This window comes from Rhinichthys klamathensis, unplaced genomic scaffold (assembly GCF_029890125.1).
Source record: "Rhinichthys klamathensis goyatoka isolate OS25496 unplaced genomic scaffold, OSU_Roscu_1.1 h1tg000029l_1, whole genome shotgun sequence".
NCBI classification, from domain to species: Eukaryota; Metazoa; Chordata; class Actinopteri; order Cypriniformes; family Leuciscidae; genus Rhinichthys; species Rhinichthys klamathensis.
The window spans coordinates 4629860-4656807 of NW_026606579.1; the positions used below are offsets into that span (position 1 = coordinate 4629860).

General features: G+C 39.7%; 1 protein-coding gene across 2 annotated transcripts in view; it reads left to right on the forward strand.

Moving 5' to 3' along the window:
- The window catches only part of grm8a (glutamate receptor, metabotropic 8a), a 241317-nt gene that overhangs the window by 196383 nt on the left and 17986 nt on the right, over window positions 1–26948 (forward strand). For both annotated transcript variants that reach the window (XM_056245349.1, XM_056245350.1), the window contains exons 7-8: window positions 11686–11825; window positions 16376–17311. In XM_056245349.1, coding sequence (XP_056101324.1) covers window positions 11686–11825; window positions 16376–17311 — 1076 coding nt within the window. The remainder of the gene's footprint in view (window positions 1–11685; window positions 11826–16375; window positions 17312–26948) is intronic.

Genomic DNA, 26948 nt, shown 5'->3' on the forward strand with positions numbered 1-26948 from the left:
ATAGATAGATAGATAGATAGATAGATAGATAGATAGATAGATAGATAGATAGATAGATAGATAGATAGATAGATAGATAGATAGATAGATAGATAGATAGATAGATAGATAGATAGATGGATGGATGGATGGATGGATGGATGGATGGATGGATGGATGGATGGATGGATGGATAGATAGATTCACCCTTTTGCACCTATAAAGGAGCTCACACACACTCTTATTACACTGCTATTGAGCAGTAATGGTTGACGGATGTCCGATGTCTTGGCGTTTGGCCGATATCACAGGGAAAGCGAAAGGTTTCTCATTAACCTGTCTGATACTGTGGAACAATTACATCTGAGCAGCGGTTGATGAGTTAACTCACCCGCGCTGGAGCTCTCGTTACTGCCTTCAGACACCACACACACACTGCATTAACCGCTGGCCAGTGTGTGATAATGAACACAGCGCTGGCCAATTATGACGAGAGAATGGGAAGAAATGTGTGGAGTGTGTGGAGGTCCAGAAAAGACCTTTTAAAAGTGTGAAGGGTGTGAAGAGTGCATGTGTGTGAGCAACAGGTCAGCATGAGTTGTGTGTGAGATGAAATGCTAGTGCACTGCATACTAATGTCTAATGGAATGTTGCATAGAATTCTTGAATGAGTAAGATGTTACATTGTTGTCAAAGCATTTCACAAAATTGCATTTACAGTGTCCAGAATTCACTTTTTGCCAAACTGCTAATGGACTTTAAAATAAAAAAAAATATTAATAAATATTTCTTACATGCCATAAACTTTATTTATAGCAACAACCTAGCAACCACCCCAAAAACCTTAGCAACTGCATAGCAACACCATAGCAACCACCATGAGTACCCTAGCAATTACATAACAACACCCTAGCAACCACCTTGAGTAACCTAGCAACCACCCCAAGTACCCAAGCAACCACATAGCAACACCCTGGCAACCACCCCAAATACCCTAGCAACCACATAGCAACACCCTAGCAACCACCTCCAACAGAGATAATAAAGTAATTGCACTCGCACTGCATACAATATTTTCTTCTGTCTTTTTTTTCTTCTCGTTTCTGGGTGGGGGGGGGTGGGGTTGGTAATTGCAAACGCCGCCTCTGCTAGTAGGATTAGTATGCTAGTATGCCATGTTCATAAGTGTGCATACAGAAGCGTTTGGAGAGAAAAGAGGCCACAGAAGCGGTAAATGGAAGTTGATACGAAGGCAGACGTCCAACTTCGAGGCTCACACTGCCTGCAGCTCAGCCACAATTACCCCCCGCTCCAGTGCTTCCCTACATGCGCTTATTTTTAGATTAGTGCTTTGGAGATGGACGGAGCGGGAAGTGAGATTGTGGAAGTGTGCATTCAGACGAGCTGTGGGGAAAAAAAGGGATGATAATTGTGTTGTGTAAAACAAATCCCCTTGTAAGTCGAGGCGGCGTGACGGTAAATCTTAAAACGGAGAGCGGCAGCAGGATCTGGCGTTTAACTCCGCAACACAGATCTATCCTCTTCTCAAGTCATTCTGTGCTGAAATAATACAGGAACGGCCTTAGGAGGTGTATCATATCATGTTCACAGAAAGACATTCTCAGAGACAGGCTATACTGAGAGGAAAAGCAGTGTGTTGTCACACTTTGCCTCATGTCAAGACAACCCACCAGCATTGTACTGTATGTCGCTCAAGTATGTGTGTATTTGCATACTTGTGTGAAGTATATATCTGGGGGTTGTTCAAATCACTAACCCTAAATAATGTGGGTAACACCTTACAATAAGGTTCATTAGCTAACATTAGTTAATGTATTAACTAACATGAACTAACAAGCAATACATTTGTTACTATATTAGTTCATCTTTGTTAATGTTAGTTAATAAAACTACAGATGTTTATTGTTTATATTAGTTCACAGTGCATTAACTAATGTTAACAAATGCAACCTTTGATTTTAATAATGTATTAGAATGTACTAGTTAATATTAACTAAGATGAATAAACGCTGAAGGTGTTCATTCTTAGTTCATGTAAACTAAGGTAGTTAACTAATGTTGACTAATGCACCTTATTGTAAAGTGTAACCAAAATGTGCAGTAGTAACAGTGATGTTTGCTGGCAGAAGCAGCATGTAAGGGTTGGGAGAAAGGTTAATCCCACGAGTGGTCCAATGTTGCGTCTGTCTGGTCTCCTGTAATCCTCAATTTCCCGCTGCCCGGGTCCACCTGGAACGCCAAGCTTTGATCAATATCAGTGGATAATGTCACGTACTGCTCTGGTTGAGGATCCAAATGCAGTTTTATTGAAAGGGTAATCCACAATCGTAGTCGAAAACAGTCAAGAGGTCAGAGCACTAAATCAGTACAATCAAACAAACAAATCCAGAGGGTGAGACATGAACGGGAAATCCAGGACAGGGGCAGATATCAAAAACCAGGAACATGGAAAACGCTCAGAGATGCAGTGTAAACAACTAACAAGACTTCGCAGGGAATGACAGAAAGAACCAGACTTATATAGGGTGAGTAAACAAGAAGATGAGACACAGGTGAATGTGATCATGGCTGATTAGTCTTGGTAAAGGATTATGGGGAATGGAGTCTGTGGATGTGTGGTGATTGTCCGGGTTGAAGCCGGCCGGGTGCCGCCATGTTGTAGCAGAACTTCACTTGCGTTAGCATTTCCATTGACTCCCATTCATTTTGGCGTCACTTTGACAGCGAATAACTTTACATCTGAGGCGTTTAAAGACTCCATTTGTCCATTATTTATTTCTAAAGAAACACGACAATGTATAAAGGGCTCCATTACCTTCTATGTTACATTATGGCCCCGTAGAAACAGATTTAGTAAAAATAGGCTAACGATTGCGTCATAACCACTCGACTCTCTGTCGCGCTGTACAGAAATTACCGTACAGACAGGAGGAGAAGCTCGCAGGCAATCGGGGGGACGTCCCGTCAAGGGAGAAGCCCACAGATAATGAGTCCATAAAAGCAACGGAATACTTACTCCTGCTCACTCACGCCAAAGAACTCTTTGCTCAAGTTCCCCGTCTCTGCGAGATTAACGTTGGCAATTGTCACGCACAGCTACTAGAAGATTAACGTCTGTCAGACAGGTTGCTCACGTCATCAAGCTTAGTTTGAGTCGAATTGAGTCTGCGCGTCAGGAACGGAAGTGCTCAAAAATCGCTAAAAATGGGCTTCAACTGTCTCAACTGAGTTCCAATGAGATGGCTCTGTCCACTTCTTATACTGTCTATGGTTGAAGTGCCCTCTGATAGTAACTCACTGGTGATCGTTACAGTTAAACTCAGTAAGTCGCTTCGTCTTCTGTGCCACTATCCTCTCCCATCATGAACGATTTCTTGTGCAGGGATTATGTTGCTAGATTAATAACGAAGTAATCTATCAACATTCACACTGGCTTTATTTACTTGTGTTACGTATAGGTTTGAGAAAGCCAAACATATTTAAGTTTGCATTTTACATTTAGTCATTTAGCAGATGCTTTTATCCAAAGCGACTTACAACTAGGCTTGGGAATCGGTTCCAGGTTCCGGTTTGGAACCGGTTCCAAACGTTCCGATCCATCGGAATCGTACACGTCCACACGCTAACGAATGTTCCGTTCCATCCATTCCCGCGTCGCGGCATGACGTTACAGTATGCGACTGGATTTTTAAATCCCCCAAAAGCGCGATGGCTATGAGACGTAAACGATCGAGAGTGTGGCTTCATTTTAAATGCAGACCGGGGGAAGCAAATCTGGGCGACACAACCCCTCCCGTCATTTCAGCTCCAATGACGGCATCAAAACAATGAAAGCATGGCGAAGCGGCTCTCCACGGCTCTGCTTTCGTCGGCGAAAAAGTTAAAAAACTCGACGCTATAAGCCCTCACCGAGCCGAGCAGTTCGCACGTAACTTTCCCACACATAGACTAATTCGCGGCCACAAAATCAACTTCGGCCGCCACATAATGCGTTTCGTTCATTTTTTTATGCTATTTAAAACACGCAGCGTATTCTTTCCGTTGTATTTCCTTTCCCTCCGTCTCTCTATCACTCACACACCGCGTCTGTCTATGAGGCGCCGGACTGGACAAAAGCGAAGCGAACTCCGCGAGCGACACTGGGCGAGAGAGAGACAGAGTGTGACTTTTATTTAAACTTATATAAACTAATATGATTTATTTTACTGGACAGTTTAAAGCTCATAACCATATTTTGTTGTTACTTGAAGAGTGCAGTGTCATGTGGCATCATGCAGTATTTGTCCTGAAAAGGCTACTCAGTAAATGTCTGTGATTTAGGGTCATTCCTATTTTATTTGTATACATTTTAATCATTAACTTTAAAAGCACACTCTTTTTATGACTAAAATAACAGTAAAGGGTAAAAAAAAAAATGAATTCCCAAAAATGAAAATGGAAAAAACGGAATTTGGGAAAAAATAAAACGGAATTTGGGAAAAAATAAAACTGATTTCATAGGGCCCTAGATATTGCACACTTGGTTTTCATTCTCTAAAACCACTTTAAATTAGACATTCAAAGCCAACAACTCTCAAAGCCACCCTGTAAGTGTTCAGCAAATGGTACAGGAATCGATAAGGGAATCGATATGGGAATCGATAAGGAATCGCATCGATAAGCAGACTCGACAATGGCATCGATATCGATAATTTCTTAACGATGCCCATCCCTACTTACAACTGAGGACTAAAGCAAGCGAGTCATTGTGAAGAGGCAAAAACAACCCAAGAAGTGCTCAAAATACAAAGTTCAGGCATTGCTCAGAGTAGCATAACACGCAAGTTTTTTTGTTTTTTTTGGGGTTACGTGCTCACGGAAGAGATGAGTTCTCATCTGTCTTCTGAATGTTGTCAGGGATTCTGCATTACGGATGACGGTGGGTAGATCATTCTGCTCATTGACCGATCGTAGGCTTCTGGTAGGGATGTAGACTCGTGGGAGCGAGTGAAAGTAGGAGGGAGCTGAACCTGTGGTCAATCTGTAAGCAAGCGTCAATGTCTTGAACTTGATGCGAGCAGCGAGTGGTAGCCAGTGCAGAGAGATGAACAGAGGAGTGACGTGGGCCCTTTTGGGCTCGTTGAAGACAAGACGAGCTGCAGCATTCTGGATCATTTGTAGATCATTTTAGTTGCACATGATGGAAGTCCAGCCAGAAGAGCATTGCAGTAATCCAGCCTAGAGATAACCAGGGCCTGGACGAGAAGTTGTGATGCATGCTCAGTTAGGAAAGGCCTGATTTTCCTGATGTTGCACAGTGCAAACCTGCATGATCGAGCTGTCTTTGTAATGTGGTCTGTGAAGGTCAGCTGATCATCAAATGTTACTCCAAGATTTCTGACCGACCTTGATGGGGTGAATGAGGTTGAATCTAGTTGGATGTTGAAGTCGTGCTGTAGAGACGGATTGGCAGGGAGGACGAGAAGCTCGGTCTTTGCCAGGTTGAGCTGCAGGTGATGTTCCTTCATTCATCCCGAGATGTCCGCCAGACAGCTAACACTCAAGTTTCTTCTTCTGAGAATAAATGTACTCCTCCTAGAGCTTTAACTCTACAGCCACCAAACTCGCCTCAGACCTTCAGACTGTTCTGACTCGCATTGCTATCTTTTCTTACTGACCTGACTTTGGAAACTCCCGGTTCGGGCTTCCGAACAATCACATATTCCCAGACTTTCATTGAGGGGAGTCAAAACTTTCATGCATTAACTTTTATAGAGTATTTAAGCTGTCTGTCACTCGCAAAGTTTAACAACTACCCACTGCGCAATGTGACGTCATAGTGACGTCTTTTCTATGTAATTTTTGGACGTCCAATTTCGTCTTTATTCAACGTCTTTTGCACGTCTAATATTGACGTCGGTGGGACCAAATGTGGTCGTTTGTGGACGTCTTTTCAACATCAAATGTAGTATCTTCTATAACTTCTATAACTGTAGTCCCATGTTTCAAAAGGGTAGAGGACATTTTTAAAGGATGTTTTCTGTACCATGTATTTACATTTATGCAGACGCTTTTATCCACAGTGACTTACAATGCATTACACATTTACATTCCTGCTTTCCCTGGGAATCGAACCCATGATCTAGGCGTTGCACTAGGTGACCGTTACACAAGTGCCAACGCTCTACTGTTTGAGCAGCCCGTTCTCATCCCAAGGCGTCATCTAACTGACGCTTTTGACCATGCGTCAACATGCCGACGCACATGGTACCCCTTAAGCGTCAATATGAGACGCGCCTCCTAGTGGTCTAACCCTAACCCTACCCCAGACCTAAACCTACCCATAACGGAAGCGTCATCTAACTGACGCTAAAGGGTGCCATGTGCGTCGGATTTAGACGCATGGTCAAAAGCGTCAGTTAGATGACGCCCGAGGATGAGCGTCTCATATTGACGCGTAAGGGGTACCATGTTGACGCATGGTCAAAAGTGTCAGTTAGATGATGCCTTGGGATGAGAATGTGTTGGTTTGAGCTACAGCATTACACCTTTGTGTTTGTCAATTACCACCTTCTGCTTGAGCTTTTGGAAAAATATCTTAAATAATCTGTATTCATATGTATTAAAGCAGCACTCAGTAAGAATTCCGTTTTTGTCAAACAGCGACCCCTAGAGTCGCTGTGGAGTACTTGTACTGTCGTGAATAGCACTCACGCAGAGATGGCTCGCACTCACGGCCGGATCCCCTCCCCCTGTACACCGGTACCTGTTCAGTAGGATGGACGCTGTAACGAGTGGAAATAAGGTATGGCCCCTTTAAGAGCTGCGCACGCCCAACACCACATGTATACGGCGCCGGGTTATTTCTGTTTGATGCTCATTTTATCAGAATTTTATCAGATCTGTTTTTTTGCCGTAAAGCAATTCGTAACCTCGCGAGACCTGATATCACACAATACTTCCTAACACTCAACACCGGCTCGCCGGCCCAAAGTTGCAAGGGTGGTTTTGCGGCTCACAGGCACCAGGGGGGTGCGAGACGACCACCATTCAACACGAAATCAGTAATATAAACATTACAATGACTCCAAAGCTGTTCGGTTAAGGTAAAAAAGTTGCTTAGTTCACATTCAATCATAGTGATAACAACAATGTTGATATTTGTAAAAAAAAAAAAAAATTGCATATTAATCATGTAAATTTCCTGCACCTGTAATAGACGTCCAAATGAGGTCCAAAAAAATGACCTAGTTCAACGGTCAAATGTTGAACGTCAACATGATGTCCAAGTTGGGTCATGGTTGGATGTCCAAATAGTGGACCTAGTTTGTACGTCGAATAGATGTCCAGAATTGGTCATGGACCGACGGACCCAATATAGACATGATCTGCACGTCTATCCGACGTCCAGTGTTTAGTGGGTAGCCTAGAACAACATTGAAAAAAAATGCAAGCAAAATGATAAATCATGCTAGCATCATACAAAAAAATGTTAGCAATGTGTTAATTCATGCTAGCAACATGGTTGCAATTTGTTTCATGGTAACAACATGCTAAATCATGCTAGAAACGTGCAAAAGACATGTTTGCAATGTGCTAATTTATGCTAGTCTATCTATCTATCTGCCTGTCTGTCTGTCTGTCTGTCTGTTTTTTGATAGACTGCTTTCAAAATTGTCTTTAACCCTTAAAACTATTTTAAACTAGTTCAAACTTTCTGGTCAGTCTTCCTCAAGCCAACATTAAAGTTTGTCTTGACAAACTTTTTAATCTAGTGTTGATTTGCAGTGACAACAAGCTCGCGTTGATCCCGAGAGAGCCGCAACCACCTTTGCCACGCGGGGAATGATGTTTGCACATGAGAGCAGAGATTTAAAGATGATGGGTGTCGTATCTCACAGGCAGCGTTCACATGCACAGCAAACACATAACACTCACTGTCTTGGGTTTGCAGAAAGAAGCGGTATTTTCCTTCACTTGATGTCTCCTTAAATAAAAGAACAGAGCTGTCTGGATGCTCCCTGCACAAGCGCTTGCCGAATCTGGCTCATTATATTCGCTGAAAATATTGCTTCCGGAGGCTTTGCCCTCCTCAGCTCTCACTTTCCTTCATGGTGGGCGAATCAAAGGGGTTTGTGTGTATGGATGCAGCGACTGAGGTCCTCTTACGTCTGGCCTCCAGACAAACGGCCCCAAGAGCCGCTGTAATGAAGGCGCTGATGAGGAAGACGATGGCGATGGGATTGAAGAAAGTTGTAGAAAAGAGATTCGGCTAATCAGTGGCCAGAATCTCGGATACAAATGAGAGTCTAAATGCAGATCGAAAGCAAACTAAAATAGAAACATCTTATTAGTGATGGTTGCACGATTCTTTCAGGGGTGTAGCAGCTTTTGGGAGGGAAACGTTGTATTTTAAGAGTTTTGTTTCACTTGGCTGAAGTGGAAAGGTAATAATTGTAGCCGGAAGCGTAAAAAAACCAAAACAATTTTATGTAGCATAGCTTTAGCAGTGGACTAAATTAACTATGCTGTGGCTTTTTTGCTAGACTCTCATCAAATCAGTTAACATAATAAATATTCATAACTAATAATACTGTAAATTGTGTCTCTCACACTTTTCAGATTGTTCTTATATGATCCAAACTTCAGTCCCACGTTTGGGAATAAGTTGAATGAAACCTGAAATTGTGTTTTTCACATGGGCAGTAATCCAGCCAACAGGGAACGTTCTTATATTCTTATATTACATAATATATATATATGAGGTTACATTTTTTTGAAGGTTAAAAGTCTCATGAAACATTAGGTGAAACTCAAAAAATTAGAATATAGTGCAAAAGTTCATTTATTTCAGTAATTCAACTTAAAAGGTGAAACTAATATATTATATAGACTCATTACATGCAAAGTGAGATATTTAAAGCCTTTATTTGTTATAATTTTGATGATTATGGCTTATAGCTGTGAAAACCTTTTCACAATATTCTAATTTTGAATTTGGGGTTTTCATAAGCTGTAAGCCATAATCATCAAAATTATAACAAATAAAGGCTTGAAATATCTCACTTTGCATGTAATGATTCTATATTAGTTTCACATTTTAAGTTGAATTACTGAAATAAATTAACTTTGGCACGAACTTTCGAGTTTCACCTGTATTAATCTAAGACAATGTTCTTCATAAATAGTGACAGTGTGATTAATTGCCCTTGGGATGTTTTAAAATGTTTAAGAAGTTGGATTTCAAATATAATCAGTCCACAAAAAAGTCATTATTTCCACCCCTTGTAGACTTTATAACTGGTTTGTATGAGTTTAAAGCACCATGTTCATTTTTGTGTGGCTGAACTTGTGAGGTTTTCTATCAAGGTTATTCATGAAGACATTAGATTTTTAGATTACTGGCCTGTTAGATTGTTTCATGTTTTTAATTTGGTATATATTTGAGTTTGTGAGATGTGGTTGGCTGTGTTTCAGGGCCCCGGGGACAGAGTTCCTGAGATTTGTTTAAGTGTACTGCTTTTCTTAAGCAATTAAAACGCCACATTATTTTCTCTCCTAAAGCACTTTTTTGTGTAGTTTCATAGATCAAATCTGTTGTGCAATCTGTTTACAGTCTTCTAGGTTTTTTATCAGGTTGTTTAGTAAATTAAACGGTTTGAGGTTCTCAGATTGTTGCACATTTGTGTTCAAGGTTTGTGTTCATCAGTTTGAAGAAGATGGATTTACTGATGATCCTCTGAGATTCAGATATCAGGCTCAAATTGTTATTCATGTTTGCAAGAATGAGGAGCAAATCTGATCTTTGGTCACAGGAAATGTGCTTTCTCATCGTAAACCTACGTGTCCTTGCGTGTTTTTCTGAAGCCAGGGCATCTGATGGTCGAAAGTGCCCTTATCAAGAACTGAAACTACTAATAACAACCTTTCCAAAAGTCGAGGGCATGTAAAAATGTTAAAACTTTCCTAGGACATTTTGATTTGCTTAGTGCAAGTGAACTTATAGGCGCTGACATTTTCCATGCTGTAACGGTCACCAGCCGAAGTGCCCTTGAGAGCCACCAGAGGGCACTCCACAACAGACTATTCCCTCACAAACTACATCTCCCATAATTCTCTGCCTGGACTCATCAGCGCTCATTGTTTTCACCTGTGTCTCATCTTCTTGTTTGCTCACCCTATATAAGCCTGGTTCTTTCTGTCATTCCATGCGAAGTCTTGTTTAGTGTTACTGCAACTCTGAGCGTGTTTGTGTCCCGGTTACCTTGATTCTCGATTTCTCTCCTTGCCTCAGCCCTTTTCTGTTATTGTTTGGATTGCTTGTTTGTGTATGACCCTTGCCTGGATTTGGATTACCCTGTTCCATAAATACTGTGTTTGGATCCTCAACCTTCTTGTCTCAGAGCAGTACGTGATATAAACAAATTTGAGGACTTTGAAGAAAGTAAAATTTTCTCTTTGGATCATAATCATAATCGATTCAATTCTCAACATTTGTTATGAAAATGTTTGTGTTATGTTAGACTTTTCAACCCCACTTTATATATTTAATAACTTCCCTAAATTTTTGGATGTACAAGGTTGGTTATTGCACACATAAAACATTTAATCAGAGTTTAAGGCCTCAGCGCTTCACACCAGAATTGTAGATGCAAATCCAAGTTCATTTGACATTTAGTTCATTAATTTGATCTCAAAGCGGTTTTCAAAATGCAGGTTCGAATTCAAATTTGAGCCAAGCAACCAAACCAAGTGTCAAAACAACATCATTGGTGAAGGTACGTGGATGTAGAGGCCAGGTGGTATTTCTAAGACACTCACCTCAGTGAAAGTTGACTGATTTATGACCTTTCCACCTCCTTACCTCCTCACAAGGTTGCAATGATCTTTGCACGTACAGCAGAAAGCTGCATGTTTAATTTACTCCCGTTCCTGAACACTGCCCCAGGTTTTATGGAGCTGCGAGAATACGTAAATACTTTAATATCTTAAAGAGGACCTATTATGCCCTTTTACAGTCTTTTTTTATGCTCTTCTAGAACAGGTTTTCAATGTTCAAAAAAACACATTTCCCATATTCTCCATTGTTGCGGCTCCTCTCTTCCCAGTCTGTCAGTAACGCTCTGTTTAGTTCCAGTCTCTATGAAGCCCCTCCTTCTGAAAAGCACACTGTTCTCTGATTGGTCGGCTGGATCAGTGTGTTGTGATTGGTCGAGCGCTTCGAGTGTGTTTGGGAAATGTCCCGCCCCTTTTCATAACCACCACTTGTCTTTCAACACACTACTAACTATCTCAACCAGGCCCCGCCGCTTAATTCTGCATATGAATTATTATAATGAGGAATATTGTGACGTGTTCGTTCCTGGATGAAACTCAAGACTACAATGGAGGCGTTTCAGGGAGTTCAGAAACTCTGACACTGATATGGAGTATAAGTATAATCTCTTTCTGATATAGAGAGAAGTCAGCCCATTTTCCCCTGAATATCCAGTTATGACATTTTAAATAAACATTACGAGGTTAAAACATAACAAGTGAAACATGCACAGATGAATTGTTCACAATAACAATTTTTTAGGATTTTTTTATTTCATGCTGACTTTGGTGCCTCCTTCAACAGTGTGTGGGGAAGTTGTAAATATGTCATTTTATTGTCCAAGGAACTAAAAAAAGGTGCATCTAACAAGCTCCTCAACTGTTTTCCAGGAAGTGCAGGGACTCCGGTGGTCTTCAACCAGAACGGAGATGCGCCAGGACGATACGACATCTTCCAGTATCAGATCACCAACAAATCGACAGCTGAGTACAAAGTGATCGGCCAGTGGACAAACAAACTGCATCTTAATGTGAGTGAAGAGCCTTTTCTGGTCCTCATGGTGAAATCCATCCATGCATTCATGCATCCATCCAGTTTTTTCCAACGTTGTACGCATGTTCAGATAAGCATAAATGTTTGTTGTAAATCTCATCTTTGCTGATGATACATGTGACATGAATACTCTCGGGCCTTCATTAGTCAACGGGATGGAAGATAAGCTTGTAATGCCTGGCTGCGAAACTAAAGTAATGGAGCCAAAAACGAGTGGTGTTTTCATGGCCAGAAGCTGTCGCAGCAGTGGGAAGGTTGAAGTGTAGTTTTTCAATAGGTGACGGAGAATCACAGCTCCTCTGGGTGTGTGGGAGGGGAAGTAGTCGCTTTACAGAACTGTGATCCAGCCCCTCGAAATCTCACTTCTTAACTCAGGTATCGAACCCGCCCCTTAAGGGCTTAAACAGATCAGCGCTGGATGTGTTTCAGAGGATGGGAAGCAGAGTTATGGTGATTTGCATTCAGCTCATTACGGGCGACGCATTCAGAAAAAAGACTTCGTTAGCCCTGAAAAATTGTGGCTCTTAACATTTCACTTACGGAAAATCATTTCAGCAATTTTACTGTTTACAATGTGTCCAACTGAAAGATGTGGGCCACTTACTTATAGCAAACTTTCAATATATAAATCAGTTATATACTGTAGCATATGCTTTCCACTCAGATGCAAAAGATTGAGGGTGTGTAAAAGTAAAATAAATATGTCAGATCACTTGGAAAAGTAACTGCACATCTCACAAGTCACACAGTTTGAGGGATTTGATTTCTGTTGCACAAATGATTGGGACGAGTTGCGCTGCAACATTTAGCACATGGGGTTCGAGATTATTTCAAATCCCTCACCCTGAGTAAAACTGGTGCATGTAAATGGTTAGCGTTGATTCTGACAGCGTTTGGACCTCAAACACCCTTCTTGTTCCCCATTAGTGTGTCTTCAGGATGAATAAAACCGAATTAAACAGCCTAATTGTGAATGGTCAGTGTGGCTTTTGTTTCAGACAGAATGGGAAGAATCAAATGAAGGGATTTGGTCTTTCAATTATTCTTAAATACCCTTCATAGCCTTTTATGTGATAAGTCAAATTAAACTTCTGTTCATTTGCAAATTCTGTCTTTTTTCATTTTAATATGTCCCTTTTTTTTTTGCTTCTCTAATTAAAGCCAATCTGTTTTTGCCAGGCGTAATTTGTCTCAGGCATGAATAATTCATTCACAGCCTTCTCTTTGCAGCAGCAACAGTGAGAACCACAGAGCAGAAGTGTAAGCTGTCCTTATTTGATTGGTCTGGCAAAATCTTACAATAAAATGTCTTATACTACGGGGCTGTTGAATGCTTGAATCTGATTGGTTGACGAACATTCAAAGGTGTGCAGTTATTTTCAGGGAAACGCACGGCTAGAGTAGTTCCAGCAGGACTTGACCGCATTACACTTCTACATCACTTTGCCAAATGACTTCAGTTATTTAATAATCTTTTCAGCCGACAACAGCAAAAGAACCAAAACCCACAACGACACTGAGCAAGCAAATAAGTACAGGTGAAACTCGAAAAATTTGAATATCGTATAGTAATTCAACTTAAAAGGTGAAACTAATATATTATATAGACTCATTACATGCAAAGTGAGATATTTCAAGCCTTTATTTGTTATAATTTTGATGATTATGGCTTAAAGCTTATGAAAACGTTTTCACAATATTCTAATAATTCATAAGCTATAAGCCATAATCATCAAAATTATAACAATTAAAGGCTTGAAAAATCTCACTTTGCATGTAATGACTCTATATAATATATTAGTTTCACCTTTTAAGTTGAATTAATGAAATAAATTAACTTTTGGACGATATTCTAATTTTTCGGGTTTCACCTGCATAGTAAACAATGGGATAAAAACTACAAATTATTTTCATGTTTTTTGCCCCAAATTAAGTTTTATTATGTACTTTCTTTCTCCCACTCAAACACACACACACACACAGTACGGACACACAGAAATCAGCGCTGCTCTGACGATTTTAGCAGTAAAAAAGTGTATCAACTTAAAAGCTAGATGACATTTCTCACTAGCGAGGTCATAATGGTGCTGTTCTTGAAGCAGATAAACTTACAGTTTCACTATTAGTAGAGACGTACACTGGGTCAGCCGTACACTGTTGACCCAGCTAACACAGAACGTTCCTCTAAAGTTCGTTTTTGGTTCCCGTTTGGATATTTTTTGGGGAACTAAATGATAACGTTCTAGGTTTGTTCGTTATGTCTTATTTTTTGCAACCATAAAACAGCATTCCCAGTTTGCAGGGTAGTTATTTTTAAATAACGGATGTATGAATATGTAAGAATAAACATGCTGAGTGTATAGGGGAACGTTAGAATAACATTCTACAAACCAAAAACTTTTGATTTCTGTTAAGAAAACGTTCCTGGCAAACCTTAAAAAGAATGTTCTGGGAACCAAAAACTAATGTGATGAGATAAAAGAAATAAGAAGCATTTTAAGGACAAAAACTGACAAATGTCTTGAAATACAACATCTGAACAATGCTTTGAGGTAAGTTTAAGCGGGAATAATTGACTCTGGTCCATTGAATTATTAGAAATTTACATCGTGGGCACATTACAACCTCGGGTGTGCATTTTTTTTTTTTATAATTCAATGGCCTGTCATCAATTATTCCTTACTTAATAGATGTGTGCATTAAATATTGCCGTCAATCTCAGGGTTTGTCATGTTATTCATTTCATCTCAAATGCCTCTGGCACAAGTTTGTCCCAAAATATATCTGTCATCAAAGTTGCGCCCGGGAGCCAAACTGAAGCTGCACTTAAAAGAGCAACGTTGGCTTCTTATTTTCCACAGCTTTCAGGCGCTAAGGAATAATAAAATTATTTCTTCCTCAAATATGACACAACCTACATTGGTGTGATGCATCTGTGTGGGTAATGAGACTTTCTTTTGAATGCACAGTTTCTAATTCAACACTGCGCCTCTGCTCTTCGACTTTGACAGGACTTTTTTCGTTATCCTTTGCGTGTGGACGTTTTACTGTTTACAGTGTGTATGTGGGTCACATTAAAGGGCTCCATTTACTTACTGAAACTACTAACAATTCAATATGTACATTGCTGAAGCAGTTATATTCTTCCCACTCAGATTTAAAAGATCGATGGTGTGTAAAATTAAACTACTACGGTAATGTCACGATTCGATAGAAAGTATCACGATACTGAACTCACGATACGATATTATTGCGATACTCCAAGTCATATGATAAAAGGGTGACAAAAAATGTGCTGTTGATTAAAATGCTAAATTTGGTTTGACACTGTGAGTGTAAATGTAAATGAACAGGCTTGGACTTGTTGGTGCTAATAACCCAATGCACAAGACAACAGTGACACCAGATTAAAAATATTCATGATTCTGAAGCTGAAAACGAACATGCTTGCACTCGGTCATACTCTATTAAAGGGATAGTTCACTTTGAAATTAATTTTTGGTATGTTTTAGCTTACCTCAAGGGCATCCAAGAAGTAGGTGTCTTTGTTTCCGCAGTAGTTTCAATTTTGATATTTTTAGGTCAAACCGTTCTTGTCTGTCAGTCATATAATGCAGGTCTATGGTCACCACCTCAAAGAGCATGCACAGAGAAGTCCAAATTAAACATGATTTAATGACTCGTAAATGTAAGTACACATTGATGGCCTAAGACACGAAACGAGCGGTTTGTGTGAGAAAACGAACAGTATTTATATCGTTTTTACCTCTTGTAAACACAGCCAGGTCCAAGTGATCTGAGGGCGCGGGCGCTTCGGTCTGCCCAAGCGCCGGAAGTGATCTCTCGCACGTGTACGTCACTCATTGTTTACACAGAGATTTCGGAAGTGTTACTTTTCACTGTGAAGATCTAAACATATTTAGATATACAGGAAATCGCAATGGAAGACGATTTCGATATATCAACAGACAACGTTGAATTTTTTTCGTACACGCGCGAGAGATCACTTCCGGTTTTTGCGCAGACCGAAGCGCCCGCGCCCTCAGATCACTTGGACATGGCTGTGTTTACAAGAGGTAAAAACGATATAAATACTGTTCGTTTTCTCACACAAACCGCTCGTTTCGTGTCGTAGGCCATCAATGTGTACTTACATTTACGAGTCATTAAATCATGTTTAATTTGGACTTCTCTGTGCATGCTCTTTGAGGTGGTGACCATAGACCTGCATTATATGACTGACAGACAAGAACGCTTTGACCTAAAAATATCAAAATTGAAACTACTGCGGAAACAAAGACACCTACATCTTGGATGCCCTTGAGGTAAGCTAAAACATACCAAAAATTAATTTCAAAGTGAACTATCCCTTTAACACTCTAATGAGAGTTAGTAGACATGTAGGTGCAACGTTATTTACAGTCAACCGAATGTGTTAAAGGGACCATCGAAATAAAGTGAAACCCTTATTTTTCCACTATGCCTCTGGTCTTCATCTTTGGACTTTTTCTCCTTGTCCTTTTGCAGGTGGACGGCATGCACTGGCGAACAGGCGACCCCACTCTTCCCGCCTCCGTGTGTAGTGTGCCTTGCCAAATGGGTGAAAGGAAGAAGGTGGTGAAGGGTGTGCCGTGCTGTTGGCACTGCGAGCGATGCGAAGGCTACCACTTCCAGGCCAGCGAGTTCATCTGCGAGCTCTGTCCGTATGAGCAGCGTCCGGACCGCAACCGCACCGGATGCATCCCAATCCCCATTATCAAACTCGAGTGGCACTCGGCGTGGGCCGCCGTGCCGGTGTTCGTTGCGGTTCTTGGCATCATGGCTACTAGTTTTGTGGTGGTTACTTTCGTCCGTTTCAACGACACACCCATCGTCCGTGCATCCGGTCGAGAGATGAGTTACGTGTTGCTGACGGGCATTTTTTTGTGCTACGCCATCACTTTCTTGATGATCGCCACTCCGACTTTGGCCGTGTGCTCCTTCCGGCGTGTGTTCTTGGGTTTGGGAATGTGCTTCAGCTACGCGGCTCTGTTAACCAAAACCAACCGTATCCACCGCATCTTCGAACAAGGCAAGAAGTCGGTGGCCGCTCCACGCTTCATCAGTCCCGCTTCCCAGCTGGTCATCACCTTCAGCCTGATCTCTGTGCAGCTGCTCGGCGTGTTCGTGTGGTTCGCCGTCGACCCGCCTCACACGGTCGTGGACTACGGCGAGCAGCGCACGTCCGACCCGGTGAATGCCCGCGGGGTTCTCAAGTGCGACATCTCGGACCTGTCGCTCATCTGTTCGCTGGGCTACAGCATCCTTTTGATGGTCACATGCACTGTTTACGCCATCAAGACCCGCGGTGTGCCAGAGACCTTCAACGAGGCCAAGCCAATTGGATTTACTATGTACACTACCTGCATTATTTGGTTAGCTTTTATACCCATCTTCTTTGGCACCGCACAATCAGCAGAAAGGGTAAGTGAGATTTACCAAATCTGTACGAAATCCTCAATGTCATTGCAAATAATTGCTTTTCATAGTGAATACGTGTGTCTTGGTTGTTCTCTCAGTTTTGGTAGGAACTGGCATGAATATTTGAGTGCTCAAAAGTTACAGCAATGATCGATTATGCAAGTATTTAAATAAAAAAATTAAATATTCAGAATTTTTGCTTTTTTGCATTTAAGTAGGGTTGCCCCAAAGTTACAGCAATGATCGATTATGCAAGTATTTTTGAAGAATGTTTTTAATTATTAAGAATTTTTGCTGTTGATTTTTTTGGGGGGCATTTAAGTCCCCTAATAGTAAACTAAACGTTAGACAACGAGAAGAGTTTTTTCAATTTTAATTAGTCGGTTAGTCGCAGAAAAAAACCCTCCACAAAAGTGGCGACAGTCACGCAGTACGACGGACAGATCGTAAACTTGGTTCATGTAGTGATAATCTTGGGCAGGAAATGTTCGCCTTTCATTCATTCATTGACATAAAAAATGGCTTATCATTTGAAACATGTAAGTAGTAGCCTAATGTTAGTCACTTTGCATGGCCGCTCACTCTAACTTTAAAGGGATAGTTCACTTTGAAATTAATTTTTGGTATGTTTTAGCTTACCTCAAGGGCATCCAAGATGTAGGTGTCTTTGTTTCCGCAGTAGTTTCAATTTTGATATTTTAGGTTAAACCGTTCTTGTCTGTCAGTCATATAATGCAGGTCTATGGTCACCACCTCAAAGAGCATGCACAGAGAAGTCCAAATTAAACATGATTTAATGACTCGTAAATGTAAGTACACATTTACATTGACGAATCTGCACCCGCGCCCTCAGATCACTTGGACGTGGCTGTGTTTACAAGAGGTAAAAACGATCTAAATACTGTTCGTTTTCTCACACAAACCGCTCGTTTCGTGTCTTAGGCCATCAATGTGTACTTACATTTACGAGTCATTAAATCATGTTTAATTAGGACTTCTCTGTGCATGCTCTTTGAGGTGGTGACCATAGACCTGCATTATATGACTGACAGACAAGAACGGTTTGACCTAAAAATATCAAAATTGAAACTACTGCGGAAACAAAGACACCTACATCTTGGATGCCCTTGAGGTAAGCTAAAACATACCAAAAATTAATTTCAAAGTGAACTATCCCTTTAACGTAGATAAATGTACGCTATTATTGGGCGCATATTCAAGTGTTTGTGCGTATTGTGGAAGCTGAATTATTACAGTGCTTATTTCTCTTTAGACGTGCATCCACCATACTGTGACGACGAGAGTCAGCGTCGTCAACTTCATCTTTGCCACCGACATAGTTTATTAATAATTTTTTTAATGTTCAGACAGTCTCGTTTCAGATTTTTCTTTTTCGACACATTCATAATCACTACTTTTGCCGGTGTGCTCTGAAAAATTTTAGCAATGTCACGTATAATATTTTTTCTCAGCCCTGAAACGCAAACCATTTTCTGATGCTACCCCAGTATGTAACTTTTCTTTACAGCAGTGTCTAGTTATGCATCTGATTCTCCAGTCCTCCCGTTGGCATTAAGAAGAGGATGTGGTGTGGTACTGCGAATGCTTGTTTCTGTGTGTGTGAGCTATAGGTGGCTGTGGGCTACAGATAATAACATCGCCTGCTGGTTACCCTTTCACCTGACCCAGCAGGCTATAGCCTCCAGAACATTTCACATGTTAAAAGGCTAACCTAAGGAAGCCGAGACCAGGGTTTCACACACTCTCAGGCTGATGGATATTAGCTTCGGGTGCTCTGTAAGAAACAGACAAATGGGTCAGAGGCGATCAGGTGGGTGGCGATATTGATCAGACCGTGTGCAACTCAAGAAGTATCTCTGAAATGTATGAAGACTCTGGATAGTTTATCCCTAAAAGAAATTTGAATTTCAGTCATTGTTTATGTTCCAGTCCTGTATGCTGTTAGTATTGCACTGAAAAAAAAACATGGCATATAAGTTTGGAACAACATGAGGTTATGGAAGCTTGTTTTGATTTTTTAAAGCAACACCAAGTAACTTTTCCTCTGCGGTCGCCCTACAGGTTGGAAGCGGAATTGTCCATTACAGCTGTCGTAAATAATTTAGCCTAGCGCATCCGACTGTCGCACACACACTCGCTGTTTATCCAGCACCGGCTTTGCAATGAACGATGTCCACAGACAAGGTAGAGTATGTTGCATTATTTCATGAAAGTATGATGTATTGCGACATCAGAAACGAAGAAAAACAAAATAATGACTATTGTAACGCTTGACGTAAAGCAAGTCAAATTTGTAGTTTTCTTATGTCTCATTAGAACTACAGAAACGCGACCCGATCTGGCAATATTACATAGCGTGGTTCTAGCAGATATAGGACCGCAAAGCGGATCCAGAAGTGCCTTTCACCCTGTTACGTCTTAATGAACCACTGAAACCATTTTGGAAACATTATTTTAAGGTAAAAAATATTACTTAGTGTTGCTTTAATTTGCAGTTGCGTGTTATAAAGTCAGAATTGCATGATATAACGTCGCAGTTGTGTGTTATAAAGTCAGAATTGCGAAATCTAAACTCGCAATTGCGAGAAAAAAACTCTGAATTGCGAGTTTATTTCTCGCAATTGAAACTTTATATCACGCAATTCTGACTTTATATATCGCAATTATGAGAAATAAAGTCAGAATTGTGAGATGTAAACTCACAATTGTGAGAGAAAAAAGTCACAATTATCTTAAAAAAATATATATATATATATTCTGTGGCAGAAACAAGCTTCAATATGAGGTTGTGTAAACAATGACAGACTATTAATTTTTGGATTAATTCATTGTGCTTTTAAAAGCCATGGAAGTATAATATCTATGCAAACAAGTTATTCAGTGGTTGATCGAATGCTAAAACTCTTGTGTTTGAGTTGCTTTCACAGTGGATCACGATAAAAGCTCATTACCACATTGCTCTTTAGTCACATTAGCCTCTCACTGTGACTGCTGCACTGTGTGCAAGCCAAGAAAGACAATTATGGATATACCAATTATTCCTTACACTAACAAGCTTATTTATATTCTTATTTAACGCTAGAACTGTGAGATGGATAGCTTTCTATTAACATAGACCCCAACCCATCGCATTACTCAAGATAAGAAAGCAACGACATGAATCATTTGATAAGGAAACAAAGACATCTTATTGAAAAAAATGAGCAGTTCCCTTTGTCACGAATAACAAAACATGGCCTTGAGTCTATATTTATTGAACTGTCGTCTGATTGGCAACCACACCAAGCAAAAGGGCTTCATAATTGGTTTGTAATGAAAAAATGACTATCACTGGATTAATATCATTACAAAGAGTGAATGTGTCGTATCGGTTGCAGCATTTGTGATATGAACCACAATAGAGTAGAGAAGTAGATAAAACTCCACCACCTGTAAAATATGCCTCCATTATTAAAAACCTGCTTTGGTTAATGCTTCAAAAATCGATTTGTGTGGATTTTCATTGCGGCGTCTATTACCTCTCCATTTTCCACTAGCATAAAGATATCAAGTGTGATACGATCTACACTCCTGCATTGGAGAATGGTATCACCGCAAAAAACCAATACGTGCACTTTGACATTTCCAATGCAGAGACTCTGCAGAATCATAAAGAGTCAATAAAGTGTTGCATGAACAGCGGCCAGCGTGCTCACGACTCCTCGGGAAATCAATGCCTTCCAAAGGTGACTGGTTAAGATAATCACTCCACATATCTGTGGAATCAAATTACGGGTCTCGCATAAATCACTGGCAGATCATTTTATTGGGTTTCGTTAAGTTCACAATGTGACCCGATCTCCATTCGGGAGCCCCATGCGCTCTTATAATTGAAATGCATGGTAAACTGATTTAAGCTCGGGTTATTTAGATTTTTTTTAAAGATAAGGTTTGATGTAAGTCTCTGTACAGCAATATAATGGCTGTTAGCCAAAAGTTTTTTTCTTAGGCGTTTTTTCCCCATGATACAGTGCTATTTTTCTAATTATAAAAGATTTGTTGGAAGTTGGCTCTGCGTTCTGTTGAATCACATTACAGGTCTCAAATAAACGACTGATATATCATTTTATTGGGTTTTAAAATCACCATGTGACCCGATCTCCTTTCGGGAGCCCCATTTAGATATGCATTCCTCATAATTGAAATGCATGCTACATTGATTTAAGCTTGGGTCAAGTCAAGTTTTGATGCGAGTCTCTGTTAGCCAAAATGTACATTATTAGCAGTCATGAAGATGCCATTATACAGTGCTGTTTTTGTAATAGTAAAATATTTGTTGGAAGTTGGCTCTGCATATTGTAGAATCATATTACAGTAATCGTTGGCAGATTAAGTTCACTGTGTGACCCGATCTCCATTCGGGAGGCCCATGCGTTCCTCAAATAATTGAAATGCATGGTAAATTGATTTAAGCTTGGCCTATTTTGATTTTTTTGAAGTCAAGTTTTGAGTCTCTGTAGAACTATAAAATGGCTGTTAGCCAAAATTTATGGAAATGTGTTTTTCCCGGCTTTTTTTGTAATTGTAAGTGATTTGGCTCAGCGTGTAAATGCACGTTTGAAGCGGATCAGTGGGTGAAATACATTGATATGCACAGTCATATTACAACATGATCTGAAACGTGGCAAAGTTCTTAGTAACTGCACTCCTGTTATGATAATCCTCTCGTGGGTGTAAGCATATCCTCGCTGGAGCGTGAAATATTGTACTATTTTTCAGTGATGAATGATGTTATGAAGATTTAAGTTTGCATAAGGAATGTTATGACTGAAATAACACAATCAGCTTGCACTCCCTGCGCAGTAATTTCAATTACTCTATCCGAGACACCATAAACTGGATCTTTATGTGACATTTAGATGTTTTTGTTTCACTTTAGCGTCTTTAATTCCTTGAAGGCCAGCTTTGTCCACGATTAGTTCTGCCTCCTTTGTTCCTCAGGGTGTTGTGAATCAAAGACCAAGTGAAAAAAACACACAAAAAAAACTAATTTCCACTATGGGTAACACTTTACTTGAAGGGGTGTGCATAAGACTGACATGACACCTTCATAACCATGACATGACATATGTCATGAATATGAAGTAGGGTTTATGCATGTTTATGACAACTGTCCTTAAGTGTCTTTCGCTCAATAATGACATTTTGAATGCAAATATGACATTGTTTAAGATGTCTTTGTTATGACATCTTGCCATAAACCAGAACATCATAACCTGTCAGTGTCTTTGTCATGACAACTTGACATTAAATTAAGTTAAACTGTCATGAGGTGGTTTTGACATTGGCTGTCATAAGGCCATTATAACTGTGTCATGAATATTTTTCGTGACCTCAACTACAGTGGCACAAATTGAATTTGTCATTAAACAGTTATAATGCCTCATAACAGCCAATGTCAAAACCAACCACCTGACAGTTTAATGTAATGTTAACCAATAAAGCTAAGTGGTTTCTTAATAAGTTTGATAATTAATCTGCTATGTCATGTTTATGACAGGTTGTGTTGTCTTAGTAATGTCAAGTTGTCATGACAAAGACACTGACAGGTTATGATGTATTTTTTTATGTCAAGTTGTCATAACAAAGACATTTCAAACAATGTCATATTTGCATTAAAAATGTCCTAATTGAGCGAATGACACTTAATGACAGTTGTCATAAACATGCATAACACCTCCTTCTTATTCATAACATGTGTCATGTCATGATTATGAAGGTGTCATGTTAGTCTTATGCACACCCCTTCAAGTAAAGTGTTACCCTTTAAACTATTTTCTATATTTGTCATTTTGGTGACCTTAGAAATAATGTTCTGCTATTTAGATCCTGTAAAAAACAATATACACCTCATTTGATCTTTATAAATGTGCTAGCTAAGGCTGTTCGTTCTTATTCGTAATATATCATATCTGTTCTAGACACACATATCACGCTATTTCTCCTCCTGTGTAGGATCATGCTGTGCAGTGAACGGCGTATTACCTCAGATTAGATAAGCTTTAGTTACATTTGCTCTGCTAATATTATAATACATGAAGGTGAACCTGCCACAAAAGGCACTGGTCATAATGAAGTCTTCTCAGCGGATGATATTCCTGCCCCGGTCCTCAGTGTGCCACGCGCTGTGCTATTAATCATGGCTAATCTCTGTGCGATGGAAAATCACCTCTGCGGCCATGAGAGAAGACACCGTACAAAAGAGGAATAGGTAGAATAGCTCAAGGTAGAGTCACGACTGCAAACAATAAGCCAGGGATCAGGTCAGACACAGTCATACCAGAAACACTCTCGTTTGAAAAGCGATTGGCTCTGCTTGTTTGAATGGTTTCTTTATTGCTTTCTCTTGCTTTTTCTTCACAGCCCAATCTCACACTGAGAAACAAGTCAATATATGTTCTCCAGGACACTACGACAATGTCTCTCAGTGGCCATTTTAGTGTGTGTGTGTGTGTGTGTGTGTGTGTGTTTATATACAGTAGTCAACATTTAAAGTGGATCAAAAAAGCTCATCAAAGTTGTCCTAAGACGAGAACGGGTATTGTTAAAAACGAATGTATAACTTTTATGAAAGGTTTTGATCCACTTCAAATGTTGACTACTGTATATATAACTTGTTTTTTTTAACAACATTTAATAAGCTGTCAGTTGTTCACATTGACAATTGGAAATGCATTTAATTAGTTTGATTGTGGTTGCATAATGTAGTTGGCGTATGTGTTAAAAGTCATACATTTATGCAGACATTATGATGTATGATAACAAAGGTCCATTTTGCGTTGGTATATGATGTGCAAATGAAAAACAAATTGCACCTATAATTAATTTGATCTGTAATTTGCACAGGAAAGCGTTGCTTAAGTGATGTTTCCGTTGAGCTCTCTCTCACACACAGTCACATTGAAACACATTGATTTTTTTTATCGTGTTCAATTAGCCAAATGAATCTGTTTATCAAACAGGAAAAATGACACTAAGCCAGTGATTTCTAGGCCTGTAACCCATTAAAGATGGTGTCGGTGTCTGTCTGACAGCACAGCTGGACAGCTGTCATTTATATACAGAGCTGATGGGATTCGCTTGGGATATTGTGTCACTCACAAATGTCATTCTCATTCAGACATGCCCTCAGCTTTTTAAGCAGATTTTGGAAATATCTGTATATAATAATATTTAAATTTTTAGGTTGGAAATAATTTTGCACACAAAGGCTGCATTTATTTGATCAAAAATATAGTAAAAACAGTAATATTGTGAAATATTATTGCAATTTAAAATAACTGTTTTCTATGTGAATATATTGTAAAGTGTAATTTATTCCTGTGATCAAAGCTGAATTTCCAGCATCATTACTCCAGTCTTCAGTGTCACATGATCCTTCAGAAATCACTCTAATATGATGAAAAAAATGTGTGTGTGTGTGTGTTATCATTTGTCACTGTATTGTGTTGTGCCTATTCATGACACAGTCCTAAATTTATATTGGGAACTACTATTTTAATTAAAAGCGTTTTTGTTTTCTCCATCGTAATCTAATTGGATTTTTATTTTTATTTATTTGGTCTTCGGGCAGCGAATTCTGCGATCAAACATTCACACTGGGGTCCCTTCATGTATCTCCTCTTTCCGTCTCGCTGTTTAATGACAGACACGTACAATCTGATGAACAACACATTCAAGTTGTGCTCATGTTTAACAGTCAAATTTAAAGGGATAGTTCACTTTGAAATTAATTTTTGGTATGTTTTAGCTTACCTCAAGGGCATCCAAGATGTAGGTGTCTTTGTTTCCGCAGTAGTTTCAATTTTGATATTTTTAGGTCAAACCGTTCTTGTCTGTCAGTCATATAATGCAGGTCTATGGGGTCCACCTCAAAGAGCATGCACAGAGAAGTCCAAATTAAACATGATTTAATGACTCGTTAATGTAAGTACACATTGATGGCCTAAGACACGAAACGAGCGGTTTGTGTGAGAAAACGAACAGTATTTATATCGTTTTTACCTCTTGTAACGCACAGACCGAAGCGCCGGCGCCCTCAGATCACTTGGACGTGGCTGTGGTTACAAGAGGTAAAAACGTTATAAATACTGTTCGTTTTCGTTCGTGTACTTACATTTACGAGTCATTAAATCATGTTTAATTTGGACTTCTCTGTGCATGCTCTTTGAGGTGGTGACCATAGACCTGCATTATATGACTGACAGACAAGAACGCTTTGACCTAAAAATATCAAAATTGAAACTACTGCGGAAACAAAGACACCTACATCTTGGATGCCCTTGAGGTAAGCTAAAACATACCAAAAATTAATTTCAAAGTGAACTATCCCTTTAAGGAGCAAATGTGTAGAGACAGAGAGCAGAATCTCTGTGCCTGACCTGTACCTAGCGGTCGGTGTTTACAGGTTTAGCATCTGTAGCTAGTTAGTGCACTGGCATCTGTGTGGCTAATCCTGCTTTGATTAATTGTCGTGCAACTGCGTGCCGTGTGATTGGGTGAACAGATGGATGTCAGTCTCGCTTCCATCACTCTGATAACACACATGAACAGGAACATCAGCTGCTAATCGCTAGCGTTGTGTATAACCCGAGTGCGCATCCAACGCTGTCCAACTTAAGATGCACTGACACTCAATGAGAATTAATCAGTGGATGTTAAAAGTCACCATGAAATCAAAATTCTTGGCAATTCTTGTTTATTCATGGCATATTGCAGTGTGTATTATAAACACGTGCCATGCACCTAATAAGGACTTCTTATAAAATAACGAAATAGACAAATAAAGTTGATTACTTTTACTTATTTTATATACAAAGGTGTAGCCTATATACATATTATATCGAAACAATGGCATTAAGCGATTCATAACTTGTTATTGTTTAAAATCATCAAGTAAATATGTAAGACAAAGACAAGAAACTAATAAAATGATTTTTTTTTTAAGTAGGCCGATTATAAATGATTTATCCGTGCACATCATTATTTTTTTTTAATTCATGTTCAATCTTGAATCAGAATAACTTCCCCTCCTCTTGCAGTGACATCATCTCTTCTCTGATGACGAGGGCGGGGCCTTAATCTGTCACTCTCATGAGATCAGCCAATAGCAAACCACAACCAATCACCGACACAAGCAAGCCCCGCCCACATTTGTTCTCGTTCCAGGATTCGTTTTACTCGATATACCGCACAATAGGGAAGAAAAGACTAACGCAACTTCCGTTTCATGCTGACTTTAACAAGTCATTGTCATTTTGTTTCAGCTTGACTAAAAGTTAGCGCAGAATACTTAATAGCTGATATTGCCTAATACACTCTCTTGATCTTATTTTTTTACTTGCAAAATATTCTGTTCCACTAAGTTAAATGAGTCGTGAACACAATTTCATGTTAATTTAAAAGTTTTAAGTTTTGGTTGAACTGTTCTGTGAAGTTAATTTCTTCAGACAAAGATTCGCAAACAATTTAGAGAGCTTTTCCACTCTGATGCAAATCTGTTTTGAAGATTAATTCCACATCATGTCAGAGTTATTCTCTCAAATATGATTTAATTGAGCGCTGTTTTCAAGCCTCTTGG